Source organism: Calidris pugnax, unplaced genomic scaffold (genome assembly GCF_001431845.1).
Source record: "Calidris pugnax isolate Ruff unplaced genomic scaffold, ASM143184v1 scaffold31, whole genome shotgun sequence".
In the NCBI taxonomy this organism is placed as follows: Eukaryota; Metazoa; Chordata; class Aves; order Charadriiformes; family Scolopacidae; genus Calidris; species Calidris pugnax.
Window position 1 is genome coordinate 1,937,125 of NW_015090786.1, and position 16,942 is coordinate 1,954,066.

At 38.0% G+C, this 16,942-nt stretch overlaps 2 protein-coding genes across 6 annotated transcripts in view; both read right to left on the reverse strand.

The window, feature by feature from the left end:
- The window catches only part of LOC106902653 (triadin-like), a 146,825-nt gene extending 136,674 nt beyond the window's left edge, over window positions 1–10,151 (reverse strand). Inside the window, exons 1-4 of the mRNA XM_014966318.1 lie at window positions 10,061–10,151; window positions 9,505–9,564; window positions 7,978–8,172; window positions 3,161–3,220 (exon numbers count right to left, since the gene is read on the reverse strand). Of these exons, the coding sequence (XP_014821804.1) occupies window positions 3,161–3,220; window positions 7,978–8,172; window positions 9,505–9,564; window positions 10,061–10,151 (406 nt within the window). The remainder of the gene's footprint in view (window positions 1–3,160; window positions 3,221–7,977; window positions 8,173–9,504; window positions 9,565–10,060) is intronic.
- Window positions 10,152–10,706: 555 nt separating this feature from the next.
- The window catches only part of TRDN (triadin), a 92,948-nt gene continuing 86,712 nt past the window's right edge, over window positions 10,707–16,942 (reverse strand). For all 5 annotated transcript variants that reach the window (XM_014966353.1, XM_014966351.1, XM_014966355.1 and 2 more), the window contains 3 exons: window positions 16,547–16,606; window positions 13,830–13,889; window positions 10,707–12,469 (listed from right to left, as the gene is read on the reverse strand). In XM_014966353.1, the coding sequence (XP_014821839.1) occupies window positions 12,402–12,469; window positions 13,830–13,889; window positions 16,547–16,606 (188 nt within the window). In that variant the 3' untranslated portion in view covers window positions 10,707–12,401. The remainder of the gene's footprint in view (window positions 12,470–13,829; window positions 13,890–16,546; window positions 16,607–16,942) is intronic.

Consider the following 16,942-nt stretch of genomic DNA (forward strand, 5'->3'; position numbering starts at 1 on the left):
TGCCAGTAGAAGAAGAGAGGTGCCAGTCAGAACCAATGTATCTCAACATCTCCTAAAAAACAAACTTACTGATATAATTATTGTAATTTACAGGAGGATTTGAATTAAACTAGTCAGTATGAGTGACAAATGCTGGCCAGAGAAACAAGAAAACTAGCTAATGCTTCATGAAGAAGCTTACATGTCATTAACCTCTCACATACATTTTATTAATTTTTTTAAAGATAAGACTGCAGTAACACGAGAAAAATTTGAGTAAATGAACAACATTTCAGTACTAGCTAATGCTTCATGAAGAAGCTTACCAAGAATTAACCTCTCACATACATTTTATTAATTTTTTTAAAGATAAGACTGCAGTAACACGAGAAAAATTTGAGTAAATGAACAACATTTCAGTCTTATTTGTTAAAATCAACACAAGAGCATTAACTGACCTCCAATAGATTGTTCAGGAGACTGTCAAAACTTACTAATTGATACATTGTGAAAAGTGTATGTAATTAATGAAACTCAAGGATCTGAGTTTTATCTTTAATTATTTAATCACTATAAAATGCCATCTTAAATGGTCTACTTTGCTATAAATTCTTGCATAAAATGTATATAAACCTAAAATAATCTAATGTTGCCAGTAATGAACATGAATTTTTCAATAACACGAATATTCCAAAAATACCAGCAAAGAATAAATACTGATGGGCATTGTTATTATGGACACCACAAATCCATATACTGTTCCTAAAGAATCTAATGAGTGGGACGCTGCTCTTACAAACTCAAGAGGACAAAAATTTGTATTTGGTGTAAATGCTACAAAAAGCCAATATAACTATGTGAAGGAATTTTCTATGAGAAAAATGTGCTTTTTCTCTTTCACAAATAGCAATATTGGAATTGACAGAAACGATTCCTGGTTTGAAAGTATTGTGGTGTCAGGGTAACTCTAATTAAATTCCTTAGCTGAATTGCACTCAGATCTCTTTGTTTAGAAAATGTAATTTACCATAAAATATACAGACCGATAAAAGGATAAAACATAGCAGATTTTAAAGCTAATTGGATATTAGGGGTATTAAAGCGACTTAGCATGCTGGTGTTTCCCCCACATTTATCTATTCGAGAAAATTAATTACAGTTCACAAAGGCCAGTGAGAAATGAGCACGTTGCCTGAGAAAGGCAGCAGCAAACACCAGCTGAGCAGTGTTTGGGGGCACTCTCTTCAATGATTTCTGTAAAGAGCACAGACCTGGGTGTACCCGGTCTTTCCCTTGCTCCTCAGACACAGTCTGGATATTTCAGCATCGCCTTTCACAGCTTGTGGGTTGACTAAAGCTTGTTTTGAAGGCAATGCTTTGTTGTACCTCCTACAAAATATATCAGGCTCCATCAAAACAATCATTCACAGCATTTAACTTCAGATGTTCACAAATGACTTAGCAGGTCAAAAAGCAATTGCTCTACAGGTGGAGCTTTTGGACACCCTAAGTTAAGACCCTGCTTTATGACTTCTTTCCACTTTCTAGGGCCTCAAGCTCTTACCCTAGTTGTTCACCTGAAAGGCCAGCTGACAGTCCAGTGACCATTGAACAGTTTTCAGCAGTTTAACCTGTGGTTTCTTAGCACAACTCTGTGATAGAACACTGAAATGACACAAGGAAAACACTGGGAGACAGACAGTCATGTCTTTTATCTTTTGAAATTCAAGTCACTACGCACTTCCTTCTCTATCTCCCTGCTCCCCTTCATGGTCTTCCCAGTTTCCTCATAGCTCAAAAGGCCAAAAGCAAAAAGCAATCTTCTCCAAAACTCCCTTCCCACAGCATGTTTGTTCTGCCTTAGGAGAATGTAAAAGAGTCCAGGGAGCCATCTGGAAAAAAGGACTCCTACATGTATCAAAGCTCCTTGCAAAAGTCAGGAGAACTGTAGGAGAGATCTTGAAGATCTCAACGCAAGTTTTGGTGTTGTGATTTATTAATGGTACAGCTGTGTAAAGCCAGAAACTGGGTGAATCACATCTGGTGCAGGGGGTTATTTTTTAAATCAAAGCGTAACTGAAGGTCTCTGGAAGGTTTTGCCAAGCTTTCTCCCACTCTGAGCCCAGACCAGTCCTTCTGTTTGTAACTGACTGTCTTTAGAAGTCCTAGAGGTGATATAATACTCTTTTAATGGAAGCCCCTATCTCTCCAAGTCACTCTTTAAGAACAGGTCATACAGAGCCTTTCCCTGCAAAATCCCAAGCTTGTTCATTTTTCCTCCACAAAAATCTGTGCTCTCCCTCTCCCCCTTTTGGGAGTCTCTGTTTCTTAGCTACATCCTTCAGACTTCCCAGCTTTGGCTGGACCTTGGCACGTCAAGACAGGACCTAAGCCACAAGGTAGAGTTAGGAAAACACATCCAATTCAGAGAAGTATCAGTGGAGAGCTTCTTGAGCAAATAACTGACTAAACAAAGCTTGTAAGACTTTCTGTGTCCTTAAATATTCTGTTCTTGACTCTTTTCATAAATATTATTGCTTATCGTTCCTAGGTTCATGGCCTCTCTGTAATATGTCCTTTTGCACTGGATTTCAGAAGGAGTGTCCACTAAATAAGATCAGGCTAGATTGACTTAATATTACGAGATGATGCTCAGACATTATCAGTAGCTCTAACTTCTTTTTTTTGGCTAAGAATTGTCTGCCTTAGAACATATGAGCATGGAGATGTGGGAAGAGAGAAGGTAAAGCACAGAAGTGATGGATCAGCTAAGATATTTTATGTACTAAGAACAACAATGGCAGTTCTATTTTTGAAGCATTCTGGCATTAAGACTTGCTATTTGTGAGGAAAAAAAACCAATAAGCTATTACCAATAAGCTCCTTTCTCTTGCATCTCAGCCAAAAAAAAGCATGGAAAATTTTAGGAATTTCTGTGGCCTTCCATTGACTCTACTTTTAACATAACTTTAATTTTAATTCATGCATTGTAGATAGAAAATTAAAAGCTTTAATAATACAGCCATTAGCTCTTATGCTTTATTAAAACTATTTGCACACTCGTTGTTGCAGTTGTGAGACCTTTCAACAATACAAAACACGCTTTTAATACATAAAGGAGCAGAAACTCTCAGGGAAACAGAAGAATATTAGAACAGAGTTCAATGATGTATGAAAGTACCTGGATAAAAATCCCCTTGCGCAAACATGTCAATCACATAGCGACAGAACGCATATTGATCTAACAGAGCAAAAAGGAAAAAAAGAGTAATGAAGAAAGAAAATTTAAAATGTTGTTTCTATTTAACAGTGAAGACAAAGCTTGGCGGTGCAAAGACACATTTCAGGGATAGTCTTACTTATATATTTGGGGTTTTTTTCGTGACCTTCAAGTAATCCGCGTGTTCAGAAAGAGACGGTTTATTGTCCAGATCTAATTCAAGCCTCCCAGCCAAGAAGTTGAGAGTTACCAGTGCCCCAGAGCTACCAACTCTTCCTCTGGGCCAGCAGAGCACAGGGTGTGCCCCAGGTCAGCGATGCACCAGCCTTGGTTCTGACACACATCCTGACCCCACGCACAAGTGCCGTGTGCCCCAGGTCAGCCATGCACCAGCCTTGGTTCTGGCACACATCCTGACCCCACACACAAGTGCTGTGTCAACTGCTGCCAGGCCACACGTCCCAGGGACTTTTTCTTATCTTTGAAGATCTATCCCAAATCATCACTGGCAGGTGAGAGAAAAATTTTATACCACAGTAGTTCGATAATATTGTTTTAACAGTATAATCAATACGTACATTTAGTGACTGGCAATATAAAGAGAATGAGAATATCATTTCGCTACAGAATTATATTCAAAATACTAGTCTTTACAAATATATCTCTATGTATATATTAAATCTGTATATATATATTAGAACTATGCTATTCAGAAATTAAAGCTTCTGAATCTAAATGAAACGTGGATTTCAGAAATGCTGATTGTCTATTGATTTCTCCTACACATAAGCAGAGTTAAAGACCTTAATAAAAAGTTCTAACATAAAGAGTGGTGAAGAAATTTTACCAGCTGTAACTGAGTGCAAAAGAACTGCAATATTATTGCTGGATTCTCCAGTTGGCCAGGAAAAAGCATGTTGCCCCACTGAACTCTAAGGGACATCAGTTTTAAAAGTTAATGTTGATGACTAAATGCCAACTCTGGTTAGCTAAGTTAATTACCACGAATATTCATCCATCTAAGCATATTCATCCGTCTGTCCTAGACTGTTCTAGCACGTTCATCGGCTACAGAAGTTACACGTCTTTCTCTTGCCACCTCCTGTTACATCTGTCTCCTACTCACCTACGAAGCCACTTACTTTCTCTTTGCCAACTTCAAAACAAAATTATGCAGACTTTGGAATATTTAAAATTTTAAAAATGTCATAACTGTTACATTTAAATGCAAAATGACGTTCCCCAGAATATAATACTCGTATTATTTGCTTTCGTACATAGTTCACTGGAGCATTGGTATTAGGTGTTGCTGAGGCATTTATGTAGTTGCTGCTCTGTTATGTCGACTGCTACAGAAGTCCTTGGGCAGAGAACTGCAGCTTTTATGTCATGATTTCCTATGCAGTTGTAGAAATTAGGAAAGAGTTTACAAGCTCAGCAAATATCCAGTTGCTTCTCTAGTCCATAGGAGCCCGTGCAGCTATTTCCAGTTCCTGAGATGGCCAGTGTAGTACTAGTCAGTATTGCAGAACCTGGGGCAAACCTTTCAGGACGTGCACAGGGCCGTGGCTATAAGCACTGCTTTTAAAACCTTCAATGAACATTCAATATAGTTTCTACTTTTGTATTTAGGAATTCAAATTTATGATTCTGGCTGGCTCCAGCTTTGGATTCCAACCTTCAGGAATCTGAAAAATTTGGCTGCAATATCTCTCCTAAGTCTATGTGCTAATTTTCTGAAAGTAGCAGCGTGTAGGTGAGAAAACAAGTATGCACAAATCCACACTCTCAGGAAAGCCCATCTAAAGCCACTGGAGTCAGCTTGCACTGACTTCAATGCACTTGCAAATAGGGCCTCAGTGAGCGAGTCTGTGCTCGTTATTAAAATGGACCAATGCCAATTTGTCAGCCCAGAAAGGAAATGGCAGGGCACAGCTCTTGCCCACAAAGCTGAGTTTTCCTTACCCCTCTTTTGCCAAAACAAACTGCCTTCATCCATGCTGCCTGTTGGGAAGGGCCCCTCGACTGTCCTGGGCCATCGTATGGAAGACTGGTGGATGGCATGGGACAAAACTGCATCAGGAGCACTCACAGGACAGAGCACAACCCTAGGATGGGTCTATTTAGGTTCTGACATAGACATAGCCTGGGGGCCTAGCAGCTCGTACCATTTCATTGATACTAAAATGATAGATTTTTAAAACGTAGTAAAATAGACCAGGATTAAAACAGACTGTGGGGTTTAGGGTTGTTGGTGGTATTGGGGTTGGTTTGTTTGCTTTGGTTTTGGGTTTTTTTTAGTGGTTTGATGGGTTTTTGTTTTTTGGTTTGTTTTTTTTTTTGTGGGGTTTTGTTGTTGTTTTTTTTTTTTTTAAATGTCATTTAAATAAACTTTTTTTTTAAAAAAAGCGTTAATCTTGATTGTACCTGAGAGGAAAGATTTTATATTCTTCTCATAAGATTTCTTCAGTAACAACCCCCAAAAACTGGGATTTATCAAAAAAAATCAAGGCAGAATGTTAAAGTTTGAATAACAAAAGCAGCATTTCTATTGTATATGACATAATAAGGTGCACAGTAACTTCCCGTTGAAGTTCATGGGAATTCTGTCAATCAGCAAAGATTGAAATCTAAGGAATTTTAAGTTAATATCATTTTCCAAATGTCTCTTCATGGCTAAAAATTCATTTTAATTTAAACTCTCCTGTTAAAAAGAAAATTTCACACTATAGTTTTCACTTTATTACTCTCTAATAGTGGCAAAGATATTCATCCAAGTACTAATAAATCATGTCAAAGCTGGGGAGACTATATTATTATTGATAAAAACTGCCATAGGTATTTCTGTCACTGGATCTCATCTGATTTACCCTAGGAGATGACCTATCTTTTTAAATTTTAATTTCGGTAAGGAATGATGCAACAGCAGGGACATCCTAACAACCCCTCTGTGATCGCTGCTGTATCTTTTAAAATTGTTGCAGAAAAGTCGGCAGAACTGCTCCCTTGAGCAAGGAAAAGTAAGGAATGCAGGATCAGGAAATCTCGGCAAAACCATACTGACTTCAAAATTATGTTCCCCTTGGGTCGCAGTGGGACTGAAATGCAGAAATGAATTTTCTGAGAGCACCCAGCTGGGCAGCAGCAGCTTATGGTGGAAAAAGGAAGGACGAAAGTAGAAAAAGGCATCTTTCACTGGATGCGTGCAGCTCTATCTCCTGTGATAAGGGCAGTTTAAGAGGCTCCTTCCTTCCTCCACTCCAGCTGCTCCTTCCCACTTTCACCTGCTATGGTTCAGTGCCCAGTCACTGTGGCCACACTCTAAAGCAGACTTACAAAGTTATCTGTTAATGTTTAATACTAAGATGGACCATTTTGCTAATATTTATTAGTTAAGGGAGGGAGGGGGAACCCACAAAAAAACCCAAACATATTAAAAAACCCACCACCCCTCTCTATTGCTCTCTGTAATGTTTGACCTCTACATACTTAAAATATTTTGCTGTCAAGGAGTAAAGTGCCTTGTCTGCACACCACTGCTTTTTGAGAGCCTTATCCTGAACAGTGTGGAGTGGATCCCACTGTGCACTGAAAACTCTGTCAGAGCAAACAAAAACCCAGAGAGATTTGCACCTCACAAGAGAAGCTCAACAATTTGCTGAACTTTCCTCTTGATCACAGCAATCACCATGAAAGATGCTGCCTTGATTTTATGCCTCAAAGGCTCCAGCATTTCAAGTAGAAACCAAAATTAACTAGAACACAAATAAATGTTAAAAAATACTCGTTCAGCGCACTATGTATGTCAGAAAGGAGACTATGTCTCAAAATCTCTCAGATTTATAGAAACTTATAATTTAGGCAACTCCTAAGGAGTTCAGAGCTGATGGCCATGAAATTCTGACAGAATCTGCTCTGGCGGATTCAGATATCCAGGCAGGGATGGCTGTTTTGATGCTCAGGCATAATGATTTATGGGTGGTTATCAGCAGAAGGATCAGATAGGTGCGCCACGCAAGGCTGAGCTGCCTCTATTAATGTCAGAATAATCCCGTGCCTGCAGTGTGGCAAATCACAGGTCCTGCCGCCTTCATTCATACAAAATTGTACCTAACACCATGGAATAGCCACAGGGAAATCAGGGAACCAGTCAGTGCAACTTGGGAATGGAAGAATCCAGGCTGGATTCTCTTTTTTTTTTTTTTTTTCTCTCTTTTTTAGGAGAAATTTGGAAGCTGTTCACATCAAATTGCATCAGGCAGGTATATCATTATGTCATACAATACCTGACAGCATGACAATGCCTCATAAAATCTGATGTAACACACAAAGTATTACATTCCCTTTCCTCTGCTGCTACTTTCCTTAATGTTACTGAGGACACATGCAGATATAGAAACAAAACATAATTCCTAACAGGTCATTGGACAGTCTGTATTTTCACACTGCATAGCATCACACTACATAGTATCTACTGAGCAAATCCATGAAGTCTCGGCCTATCGGAAGAAATATTGGTCCTTGATAAAGAGGAATTTAAACTTAAATGAATTTTTAGCCATGGAAAACAGTTAGAACTTTCTGGTTATTTAGATTAACCTTATTTTATTCTTAATAGCCTCCTTCTAGTGGTCTGAGATTCATCTGAAATTTAATTGTACTGCACTTTTCTTTTTCATGTGTGGACTTAGGTCCTTGCCAGCTTTAACTCCATTCTTTCTGCTTCTTCCCTACTACCTTTTTAAGATCTTCATCTGTTTCCTCCTGGTTTTGTTTACCTTTCTTTTCCGATTTAGTTACAGTCTGAAGTGCTTTCTCCTCCTTAACTTTCGGTTTGGCTTTTATTAGCCCAACTTCAGTTGTTTTAGTCTCTGTCTGCTTGACCTTCTCAGTCGTCTTTGCTTCTCCTTTTCCATCCTTCACTTCCTTTTTAACTTTTGCTTCCGCTTTAGTGCTCTTTATTTTCTTCTCCTCTGCAGACAATAAAGAAAAAACTTTCAGTATCATTCTTTCCCCCCAGAATAATACACAATACCATATATTTTATCTTGTGCTATTACTAATGAGTATTTCTGCACCATTGATACCTTCTTCAGAACAATAAAAGCTAAAATCCCCCCAAACCAGACAGGTTTAGATGGAAATATGAGATGCAAGTATGTTTTGTCTTCAGCCTCGTACCAAGTATTTGGCTAATGCTAAGGATAGTAGTCTATGGCAAATAATATTCAAAGTTTATAATGACAATGTTTTAGCTTTTATGGCATAAACTAGGGAGACAAACGCTGGTCATGAAGCAAACAAATATGAGAGACACTTCCAGGTTAAATCTGAGTAAATTTAGACTTCAGAGATCAGAGGTAAACTCTGTTGTAAGCTGTAAGTGTCGTATATTTAAAGCGTGGCTGTTTGTAAGGGTAGCTTTTATGCACCAACTTTAGGTCTCTGTCCAAAAATTCCTGAGTTCTTGGTTCTCCCTCTACACCAACTCCCTGCGCTGAAAGACTAGTCGGAGACAGGCCGACCCAGCAGAACGAGAAGATTTCCAAGCAGAATTACTGAATTGTAAATATCAGTGGCTGAAACTATAAAGAAGTATTCCTTCTGCTCATATGTATCAGCAACTTTTTCCCATCTGAGACATGGGTGCTGACAATAACTGTGTTTCTAGTTCACTTCAGTGGAAAATAGAGCAGTCGTTTAAAAGGCCACTGAATACGGTTTAAATTAATCTGTTTAGTGTGGTGTTCACACTCCTGTTTTCTTCATAGCTCTGAAGGTCTCCGTCCTTGAGATAATGCTTGAATACTACAAAATCCATGTCTTCTGTAAGACTTTGGACCTCTATTTCTGTTACGAGACTGGGAGGACTAGATTGATTTTATCAATATATAAACTGAATAGTTCTACCTATTCTAAAACAGAATACAGATATTTTTATAAGGGTCAATTCCACTTTCAAAAAAAGCCATGGCATGACCAGATATATTACTGGCTAGTGAAGAAAAGATTTCCTAAACAAGTTATAGTGAAAATGTGTATGTCAAATCACTTACAGATGGGCCTACTTCTTTTTCAGGGAAGTGTTGGTTCATACCTTTAATTTTCATCTTCAAAATTTCCTCATCTTTTAAAAGAGATCATGCATAGAACTAAACCCTGGATGTTCTAAATTTTATTTTAATTTCATTATAATGTCATGTAGCTGATTTTTCGTACGCATTATATTCCCTGCTCCAATAAAATAAAGTTTATGAATTTTAATGTAAATTCTGGTAAAAAATGTAGCATAAATAAATAAATACCTTTGGGAGGAGGTTTCTTTTCAGCTTTTTCATGTCTTTCAGGTTTGTCTTTTTGAATTACTAGAAATAAGTACAATTGCATATTAGGATAAAACCCAACAAAGAATGAGAAAATATTGCTAAGATACAACAACATCACTGGAAGTTTCACATTTTTTCAGTACTCCTGTTTTTTTGGTTTGCAAAAATCTTGCTTCTTATTCACACACACAGAGGTAAAAAAGCTTCAAAATATCTGTTGAAACTCACTTAACCAGGACATGAGGCACTCACACAGATGTGAAGCTTTGTAGGGAATGCTTTTACTGCATATTCCAGGTGACAGAAACTTGCTCTGCTCAAGCTCTGAGCCCACATGGGCTTGATCTTGTTGTGCTACAGCCAACGGGAAGCTGTGCAGCTACAGAAAGGGTTTTTTTCTTAGCTTGGGCTCACTGTCATACAAACACAGCCACGAGCCCGGTGCTCACTGCAGAGCCCAGCTTGAGTGAGTTCATGTCTGTACAGGATACACTGTGTAAACACACACGTCCCAGAAGGTCTGTTGAAATCTTACGTGGAGACTTCCATCTTTTCCTCTCTTGGTTGCCATCCAGAACAAAACAGCCTTGAGAGTTAATTACACTTCTTTCAAGCGATAGCTGCATAATGGCAACATCCTCTCTAACTGAATTCCAGCCTGGAATTGCTGCTTTTATGAGCCATGATTGATATTTAGACTTTTTTCTTTTTTTTTTCTTTTTTTTTTTTTTTAAGACATGGTTCTTCAGGGCATGCTCTAGTGCCCAAGATTACTGGTTTGTGGTGGGGTGCTGTGTGGGTGGGTGATGGTTTTTGGTTTGGTGGTTGTTGTTGTGTGTTTAGGTGGTGGGTGGTGGTTTGTGTTTTTTGTGGTTTTTTTGTGGTTGGACTCGATGATCTTTGAGGTCCCTTCCAACCACTACGATTCTGTGATTCTGTGAAGATAGCTATTTTGTAGATGACGTGTTTAAATAGCATTCATATCACTGTAGCTTTCTGGAACCTTTAATGGAGGCTCAAGAAGTACCCTAAAGTCTTTTTATTGAGTGTAGAGAAAATCTCCTGGCTGTGGGGGAAGCAGCTACCTGATTTTCAGTACGCCTGTTTCCCTGCAGTTGTCCTGGAGCTGAGCATCCTCATTTCCCAGGGACTGCAAGTGGCTGAGATGGCCCCGGGGGGAAGCAGCCACCTGATTTTCAGTATGCCTGTTCCCTGCAGTTGTCCTGGAGCTGAGCATCCTCATTTCCCAGGGACTGCAAGTGGCTGAGATGGCCCCTCAGCACTGCTGGGAGCTGAAGCAGTTTAGAGCAGACCCCAGACAAAAGGGAGGTGAACCTGGCAATGGATATCTCAGCATGTTGCTGGCATCCGTGTGCCTTAGGGAGTGCTGGAGGCAACAAGTGCCTTAATGCACTGAGTCCACCCACTGGGATACACACAACATGGAAACTATTCAAGAATGGTAACCACATCACTCCGCAGCAGCACATCTCCCAAGCTGCAAAGTGGCCAAATTTTTCAAAAAATTTTCTGGCCGGTGACCAGAGTCATGGCTGCTATCAAACACAATCAAGCTCCAAGTGATTATTGGGTTAGCTAGCAGAAGATAAATGGGTAAACTGGCTGGCTGTTCATTAGGAATATCTCAGTGACTCTTGGAAGTTATTTGCTTTTCAAATCTACACAGACACCATGGGCATTTATTTTCTCCAGATTACTTCAGTGTGATTTCACTTTGTTAAAAAATCCTACGCTTTCAAGTAGAAAAAATGAACAAATATCCCATTTAAAGAGAGACTGGACAATGGCTCCCTTTCAAAGCCTTTCAAGGCTTTAAATCTTCATTTCACTTTTTCTCTTTCTTCACTCCCTAATTTCTGTTTTACATTTCTACTTAGAGTAAGGTCAAGTCCCATGAAGACTGAGTTCTACATTTGAATCTGTATTGTATGAACAGATTCACATTAAACCTAATTAATTCATGTGTCCCACCATCATCAGATTAATCTGAATGCCATAATAGAATAATATTAAGATACATTGCATAGGGACTTTTTTCAATAGTTAACCAACTAAAAGTAAGAAGAGGTAAATATCTGGCTTCCAAAAAGCAATGCATGCGGGAAAAAAAAAAAAGAAAAAAAGAAAAAAAAAAAAAGCCAAAGCATTCAAATGCCTTCGAATGCCAAGGAATAATAAATGTTAGACTTTAAAAAATAGCATAAAAGAACAAGATGATTGGATTTTTAAATCCCCATGTCCAAGTCATGGTTAAGGATGGAATTATCAGTCAAAAAAATACTGAAAATCATCTCTTATACATGATATTGCTTCAGAATATATATGATAATTAGTAGACATGTTAATCTTAACCTAAGTCGCTTCTGACACAGAGGACAGTACAAATCATGTATTGAAATGAAAATGTTATTGCAAAAAAATAAAGGCAAGAAAATGTAAATGTATTTTTGGTTATGATGAAGGTCCTGACTGAGAGTTAGTAAAGACTCCTGCATTAGGTCTGTGCCAGACTGAAGGATACATAAGAGGAAGCCTTCTTTACAGGGAAATTACTGAATCCCATTGTGGAGGAAAAGACGTCAAGGAATAGAAATGTAACAATCATAGGCTTACTTCTTTAGCTGCACAAGAATGATTTATACTTACCTCTGTGCATCAAAACAAGAGAATTAAGCAAGAAATATATGCTGAGCAAGGTTTCACTCAGGGGCTGATCAAGACCTACTCAAGCAAAAGTGAGAGCACCCAAAAAATGTACAGCATGGACTATATGAAATTTATACTTTAAATACCCATCTCCACACTCTCCCAAACTATATAAGCAGTAAAAATCTAAAACTATACAACATCTAACACTAATTACCTTTAGAAGGTGCTTTCTTTTCCTGTTTTTCTGGCTTTTCAGGTTTCTCTTTGTGAGTAGCTAGAAATTAATAACAAGAACATTAACGGTTATTAAAAAGGAGAAATGTTGTGTTTTACGTGAGAAAAGGGGGAAACAACATCCAGAAACACAACTAGGTACCATGTCTACCCATGCAAAGAACCAGAAAGATTGATTTAGCTGCTGCTGTCTGCTGTTGAAACCAAAACACGATTTGAACTTCCAAAACTCATCTACCATCCCTGAGGTCTCTGCCACCAGCTGGGGGAGGAATGGCCTTCCTGGCACAATTGTAATCCCATGAAAGAATTCAAGAACAGTCATGCTTATTTATGTTGTTTACTGGTTCATTTTGTTTGATTTGTTTATACTGTTGTTTATTGGTTTATTTTGGTTTATTGTTATTTTTGATCTTTCTTGTTTATTACTTTGGTTCATTCCTGAAAGATTTTCTGAACTCCACATAACAATTAATAGTTTTTCCAGCTATGAATGATTAAACACTATAATTAATTACAAATCTAATTGCAATGGCATTATAACTAATGCTCTTTGGGGCTTTCTGTTTGCTTTTAATTTCCACTTTACAAATTGAAATAAAGTACACTGTAGTGACTGGATTTCTGGCTCAGGTTTCAGAATACACCTGAACTGTGCAATAGTCACTGAGTGGTGGGTAGTCTGGAATATTCTCTTATGTGGCCTCTGATTTGCTACATTTCTGCAATTAATGTTTGCACAGTAGCCTGTCCATGGGTGTGCAGAGCTGTGTCCATATCCCCTGAGGCAGCCTAGAGGGACAAGGTATGTGAAAACCCTCAGCTGCCTATTTGACTCTTGGCATCTGAGTTTATACTAAGAGCACAAAAATGTATGCGTGAGCATTGCCATGTACTCTCCAGTCTTGTGCTGGTGTTTCAAAAAAAAGTATGAATTGTGGAAGATAAAGCAGTGCTAAGGTACCTGTTTATTGCAAGTAGGTACTTAAAGAATTAGTCCTGTCCTATTCAATGCCTATGCAACAACCCTACCCACTATTGTATTTTAAAAGATCTTTTTCATGGCTTTCATTAACAGGTTGTCAGGTGTTTTCTTGGATGACCATATTCTCTAATCAACCATACTTAGTGTGACTGCTGGAAATACTCAGAGATTACTGGGACATTATACTAATCCAGAGCGTAAAATATATTAACTTCCTTCCTCAGAAAAAAACCCCAACAAACATGCAGAAGGAATGCAAAATGCTACTCAGTCTGTATGTCTGATCTCATGGTTTTTATTCATAAAGTTCTATAACATTTTTTCCAATCAAGGGGATAGACAAATGGAAATACAGTAAGAAATTAGTGCTGGGGTACCTCAAAATGTTAAATAAATTCTGACATTAAATCATTACCTGCATGCCTTTCCTTTTTTTCAGACTTTTCTTGTCTTTCCAGCTTGTCTTTATGTGTCACTAGAAAAGAAATGCGTTCATTAAAAAAAAAAAAAAAAAAAACGTCTTTGTGCGTCACTAGAAAATAAATGTGTTCATTTAAAAAAAAAAAAAAAAAAAAAAACCAAAAGCAAAAAAACACCTGTGGAAAAACTTCAGAACAGAAAACAATTCTAGCAAGACAAGCCTTAGGAGACAAAATGGCAAACTGTGCTCCTCTGGAGCTATCCCATGCCTATCTGCACAGCACACATCGTGTGAGATGGGTGTGAGCAGACAGCTCTGGCTAACCAGTTACCACTTACAATACAAGCCACAGCAACGTGCCTCAGGTGTTTACTACAACAACACCATCACTTGCAATTGTCTGTCCATTCCTGAAGAGAGATTTTCAGAAACTCTGTTGAGGACTAAGGCAGAGCTCACAGAAAACGCTGCTGCCTGCGCTAAGAAAGAGGACATCACCTGGGCCACCCCACACTGTGTCAGGCAGAAGCTCATAAAAACCCTGGAATCAATCCTGGAGCGTAAGAGCATCACACCGACAAATGACACGTCTGTCACTTGCCAGCTGGCTTGAAATGGGTAACCAGTAATGGATATGGACAGCCAGTAATGGACAGAGATAGCTAGTAATGGACACTAACTGAGATCAGTCCCTGGCAATGATGATCTCAGAGCCATAATTAGATGCCCAGTATGTGCAAAGTAAAAGCTAACATTATGACAGTGGAAGCTGTACTATGCTATCCATTCAGTCCCGTAACATTTTCCACTCACTTTTCTTAGGGTTTTACACAAGGGGAAATAAGCGTGTGGATTTTAGAGCACTTCAGAAAAATGAGCGGTGAAACCGCAAGCTCGCTTTAACTCTAAATCCTGTGGAGATTTCATCCCAGTTTAGTAAAGCTCCCTTTGTCAAACATGAAAAAATAAGGAAATTTTTTTTACAGTACCTTGAATCCCATATCTAACTGGAAGCAAAAGAAGATGGGTGGGGAGTGTTTGGGCTTTCACATTTTTTTAGCAATATAGTGAAGAAATACCTGAGAATGGCATAGCTGACTGGGTCACTTCTAAGTGACTAAGACATTTCTAATTATTGTCTATGTCATTAGATAACTCTCCTAAGCTTCATCACAGAAGTTGATTAGAAGTTAGAATAAGATATTTAGAATAGGTTATTTACTCTCTCTGTTACTTAAATCTTGAGAAAGTAATTTATTTGCAAGAGAAAATAAGCAGTTAAAATATAGCAATGCAGTGAAACTTTCAAAAGGTGAATACAGAGAATCTCTGCACACGGTACTGTTTTAGTAGCATTAGTAGCAATAGTTCACTAAACAAAACTAAGAAATACATTCATTTTAAGATAAAATACAGGTAGCTAAACAGAATATTGGTAGGAGTTATGACAAGTTAAGGCAGTATCACAATTCTTATTCTTATTCATTGGCTATCTGAGATTGATGGGGATAATTTCTTCCTGTTTTAAGAAAATTTTAAGAACATAAATATTGTTCTCATATCCAATCAAATTGAAGATATTCCACAAAATAAAAAGAGAAGTCTTAATGATACATTCATTTTTTAATATGGGGCATCCTAGTCTTTGCTTTGTCATTTGTCCAAATCTCAGAAAAAATTTCTCTTCCTACCACTGTTCCATTTTCTAGTAATAAATATTCATTCAGATAGAAACCTGAACTCATGTGTCTGCCATTAACCTCTAGAGGCAGTCTTGCCAACTCAGTGTATTTTGAATTATTTATTTAGAATGGAAAAGCTCCAATCACAGACCATTAGAAAGGCCTAGTCAAGCATAGATGTCAGGAAGGTGCATGTTCACTTGGGTTGTGAGACCTGTGTTCTTGATCTGAAATAAATCAGCTGTGTCTGGATATTGAGTCTTCCTTTTGGGTGATTTATTAGGACCAGTGGCCTAATTGCTTTTTCAGAATGTTTTTTTTTCCTCCAGCCTGAGACTTCATTAATCACATTTTTATGTAAAGGACATGTTCTCAGAAGGATTTAACTGTTTTGACAAGCAGGTGTGTTCAAACAAAATTCAATTTTGCCAAAAAATTCCTCACAAGAGGCAAATTAGATGGTGGCTCTTGGAGCCCAGAGTCATGGGTGGAGAGGAAGCATTATCCTGATTCCGACTCCTACAACAGGCGGATCTGTAACTTGTTGTTGGTGTACACCAACAGCAAAATCCTCTTTAACACCCTCTCTCCAACATCTCTGAAATGACTCTGGGGAAATTTTTTTCTAAGGCAGGTCTCTGAAGCAGAATGCCTCCAGGGACCGTGCCCTGTATGTTATAATTTACTCATTATGTTTTGCTTAGAAGTATTCCCAAAGACAAATATTATGCTTGGATTTATTAAAGAAGAATAAAAAAGGCACCTATTTCTGCTCCGGGCATCTTTTACATAAGCTAATAATACAGTAAAAACTTATTCATTAATCTCTGAATATAATTTTAGCCTTTCTCCAGAGTGATGAATTCAAAGTGTTTTTAAAATCCTCATTCTCCTTCCAGTTGGCTTTCACAACACCTCCTCCGTCCTTAAACATAATTGGGATTTACCAAAAGCGTCTAAGAGTCAATAGATCAGACTGTTTTGAAACCCTGCTGAAAAGATAAAGAACATCAAATGCTGAATACATACCCTTTACGGGTTCCTTCCTCTCAATTTTTTCTTGTTTTTCAGGTTTGTCTCTGTGAATTACTAGAAACAATAAAAAAAAAAAACAAACAAATAAACAAACCCCACAATAAATCTGTAATCTGGATGTATTATGCATGCTTATTATTTCACCAAAGTGATCAAGGAAAAATATTTGTAAAATCACATACTGGCTTCTAGCTCTTAGTCACAAGCAGTAGGTGATGTATTGACACTAGACATTCTTAGTGTCAATGTTTAGTTCCAGGTCCAAGAGAAATACTTTTTCTTGAATATGCCTTCAGATACAAGATCATACTTTTGCCAAATAAGTGATTATTCAGCAACCTTAATCTAATCTGTGAAATCTCTTTTGGTCCCATTACATAAGCACCCTGA